We start from the raw sequence: 3,825 nt of genomic DNA on the forward strand, positions 1-3,825 counted from the left end.
TCCGGGTTTCCTCCCCCTGCCCTCCCTCCTCCTCGCTCCCCTCCCCCCTCGGCCGCTTGCAGCTTCCCAGTCCCCGAGTCGCCGCCGCCGCCGCCGCCCGCACCCGCGGCAGGACCGGCCCGCGCCGGCCCCCCTCGGTCCCGCGCCCTCCGGGCTAGCAGGGACACCCTCCTCCCTGCGCGTCGAGGCCCCGCCCGGCTCGGCCCCCGCCCCGCGCCCGAGCGCGCCGAGGATGTGAGTCCTGCCCGCCGCCGCCGGAGCAGCAGCCACTCGCGCGCGGAGCCCGAGCGCAGCGCAGCTCAGCTGCGGGCGCTCGCTGGGTCGCTCGCGCGGGCTGCGCGCTCCTGCCCCAAGCGGTGTCCCCCCGGCCTCTCGCCGGCCCCAGCGCCGCGGCAGCCCCGAGGGCCGTCCCCGGCCGGCCATCCCCGGCCCCAGCGCCGCTGACCCTGTCCTCCGCGGGCGGGGACGCGGGCGGAGGAGGTGCCGCCTCGGAGCCCCCGGACGCGACCATGTCGGAGGTGCTGCCCTACGGCGACGAGAAGCTGAGCCCCTACGGCGACGGCGGCGACGTGGGCCAGATCTTCTCGTGTCGCCTGCAGGACACCAACAACTTCTTCGGCGCCGGGCAGAGCAAGCGGCCGCCCAAACTGGGCCAGATCGGCCGGAGCAAGCGCGGTGAGTTCTCCGCCCCTTACCCCCTGCAGTGCTGGTGTGGCGGCCTGGCGGGGGCGCAGGGGTCCCCCGACCGCGGGGGACCTCCTGCAGGATCTAGGGATCCCTCCTGCGGCGGAAGGCGGGTCCGGCCTTGGGCGAGCGTCCGCTTCTGCCCCGGCCAGCCGCGGGGTCACCCGGGGGCGTGGTGGCCTCTAGTAGCCGAGGCCCAAGGGTTATACTCGCGTCCTCAACCGCACCAAAGTTTGCTTTTAGATTTCACACCCCCTCCCCCTTTTGCGCAGTGGAGTCGCAGCTGCATTCGCTCTGCTCTGCCACCTTGGGGGAGGGGGTCCCGGGGATCCTTAGGGGTCTGCGGGGGAGGGGTCTGGGGGGGGGAAGGCGAGGGGCCGGTCAGACTGCACGGGCTTTTCACTGCTACTTGTCAGAGGGGAGAGGGAAGGTTGGTTTAGCTTGGGTGATTGGAGCTGGAGAAGCCCCAGAAAACCCCAGACGCAGGGTACTGCCCGAAGAGACTGGGGTGCCGAGGTGAAGGGAGAAGATAACCGGGGGACCGAGGTGGTCTGAGAGCCGGAGACAAAGCTCCAGCTAGGGAGCTGTAGCGGGAGCGACGACAAGCCGGGGACTCAAGTCTAAGGGAGGACTCTGAGGCAGCTGCAACAATGAGGGCGACCGACCTAGAGACCCGGGCGTAGAGACCCAGAGTCCTGGACAGGGTCATCCCGTGGACTTAGAGGGACTGAGAAAGGCTAAGTGGAGATGGCGAGAGAGGTGAAAGAGACGGCCGGCCGGAGGCAGAGCCCCAGGCCGCAGCGAAGGGAGGTTCTGCCCTCTGCGGTGGCACAGAGAGCGGAGGGGCGGAGGCCACCGGCCCTGGGCGCAGAGAAGGCGAGCTGGAGGGAGACACCCGCACATGCCAGGCCTGAACTCTCTCCAGCGGTGGATCGGCGTGGGAAACGATCCCAGCCTTCCTTCCTGGCTCCCGACTTCTCTGAACCCAGACTGGTCCATCGGCACCGGTGACCTGAAGAGCTGTTTCCCTTCCTCTCCTTTCTCGTCCAGCCACGGATACTTTGTAAATAGATGCACCGGGCTGGGAAAGGACAGGGCCAGAGTGCGCTCTGCAGCCTGCCTGCAGGGATGGCTCCCTCTTTCTCGCTTTTTCTTAGAATCCAGGTAGAAAGCGGGTGGGTTAGACGTTGGGGCAGTTCAGAGCTAGGCAGGGCTCCTGAATAGGAGCTGAGGATGATGGAGCTGCTCTCCCTGCAAGGAGCAGCCAACCTTCCTTCCTCGCCCTCCTCTGCACCCACCTAGTAGGCATACACCAAATGTCTGAGACCCCTGGCTAGGCCCAAGCTCTCTCACATTTCTCTCCCCTCCCCTTTTTTTGCAGTTGTTATTGAAGATGATAGGATTGATGACGTGCTGAAAAATATGACCGACAAGGCACCTCCTGGTGTCTAACTGCCCCAAAGACAATGAGTTGAGGGAAAGAAAAAAGAAGAGTGGCGGGCCATAACAGTTATTGAAAAAAAGCATGAGGAGGAGAAAGCACTTTGAAATTTATTATTAGCTTGCTACCTACGATGAAATCAACAACCTGTGTCTCATGTCAGGCCGGGAGACAGATGAGGTGTGAGGAGGAGGAGGAGGAGGAGGAGGAGGAGAAGGCGCTGGGCTCCTCTACAAAAATATAAGTTAAAAAAAAACACATTTAAAAAATCACTATATACACACATATAAAGAAAAAAAGTCTCAGTTGCAGCTATTTGTCAAAATTAATACCTGTTTCTTTTTATATATGGTAAATATTGTGCAATTATAGATCTGGAGTTTGAACCACTTCCTGAAGCAGCACCAAGTACTTGAAGGTGCTTGCGGTCTCTGCTGATTTGGCTTTTCCCAATGTTTACATTATTTAATCTTGCAAAAATGATCCTGTGCACTTGGATGTGACATGCTGTCCAGTTTTATTTTTTTTAACGTTGTTTATTCTTGGATGTACAAAAGTAAATTGGGGAAAACGATCTCTGTTTTACTTCAGTCATCTTTTGAAGTTATCGGAAATGAGTATAAGAGCAGAAGGTAACTTTTCTAAGGGATGATGCTTAGGGAGAGTCCTTGTTTTATTTTAAACAGATGAACCACTCAGCTTGTGTTTTATTGTTGCTGTAAAGTTCTTTTTTTTTATGTCAGAAACATAAAACAAAAAAAGAAGAAAAACAAAGAAAAAAATGCTTGAGCTTTTTCTAACCCCCTCCCAGTCTGTTGTGTGAACCCTCTCTTTCCTTCACCAATAGTGTGTCACTTTATTCTCTTTAATGAACTGTAAACAAACAAACAAACAAAAACAAATGTAATCACAAGAGTGCCAAATATCTTGAAATGCCAAAAGGCATTTTGGTTTCTTTCTTTCCCTGTGCTCTGAGTCCTTGCACAGGAATGCTCGGAGTGTCTTTCCTGTTATTTATAGGGGTTGTCTTAAGGCTCGCCAGCTGCCTGTTTTGCATGGTATTTGCAAAAAAAGAAAAAAAAAATGCCTCCTGCGTGAGGAATCTTTTACCATTTTATTTCTTGATTTTTGGTTTGTTTGCAACTTTGGACCTGAAGGGGTCCCCGCCCCCAGTTTCTTCTTAGTCCCAGGTTGTGGATGTTGCACCTTGAACCAGCACACAGGGCTATTTCTCCAGTGTACAATAAAGAACTCTTCCTGTGTGTCCTCTCTTTCCTTGGCCTTGTTTCTTGGGTACTTGCTGTCCGTCTGACAGGAATGAGGAGATTGTGGTGTGTGTGTGTGTGTGTGTGTGTGTGTGTGTGTGTGTGTGTGTATGTGATCTGTCAGTGGGCTGGATGGACCAAACTATTTCCGGAGAATAAATTTAGTGGGCTTTGAGTTTTGGCTGAGGTCCTGACCATCCTGTTGGGGTGAGAGGCTGTCTGTCCTGTTAAGAGTGATGCTAGGAGGCTGGACTTGGATTCAGTTCACAGCTCTGATTTCCCTGCTCTCTGAACTGGAACTTCTGTTAGCCTCAGTTTCCTACTCTGAAAAGAGCTGATAACCCAGCTTCTGCCTCATGGGTTCAAGTAGGAGGTTAGCAACACTTACAAGGCAACACTTACATGGAAATCTTCCTTGTGGGGCCACTGGGAACA

At 55.5% G+C, this 3,825-nt stretch overlaps 1 protein-coding gene across 1 annotated transcript; it reads left to right on the forward strand.

The window, feature by feature from the left end:
- The first annotated feature begins 252 nt into the window (after positions 1–252).
- Positions 253–3,396, forward strand: Camk2n1 (calcium/calmodulin dependent protein kinase II inhibitor 1). Its single transcript, XM_051173660.1, has 2 exons — positions 253–675; positions 2,066–3,396. Exons 1-2 carry the CDS (start codon positions 510–512, stop codon positions 2,134–2,136), a joined length of 237 nt encoding a protein of 78 aa, XP_051029617.1. The 5' UTR covers positions 253–509; the 3' UTR covers positions 2,137–3,396.
- The last annotated feature ends 429 nt before the right edge of the window (positions 3,397–3,825 follow it).

The sequence above is a fragment of the Phodopus roborovskii genome, unplaced genomic scaffold, assembly GCF_943737965.1.
Source record: "Phodopus roborovskii unplaced genomic scaffold, PHOROB, whole genome shotgun sequence".
NCBI classification, from domain to species: domain Eukaryota; kingdom Metazoa; phylum Chordata; class Mammalia; order Rodentia; family Cricetidae; genus Phodopus; species Phodopus roborovskii.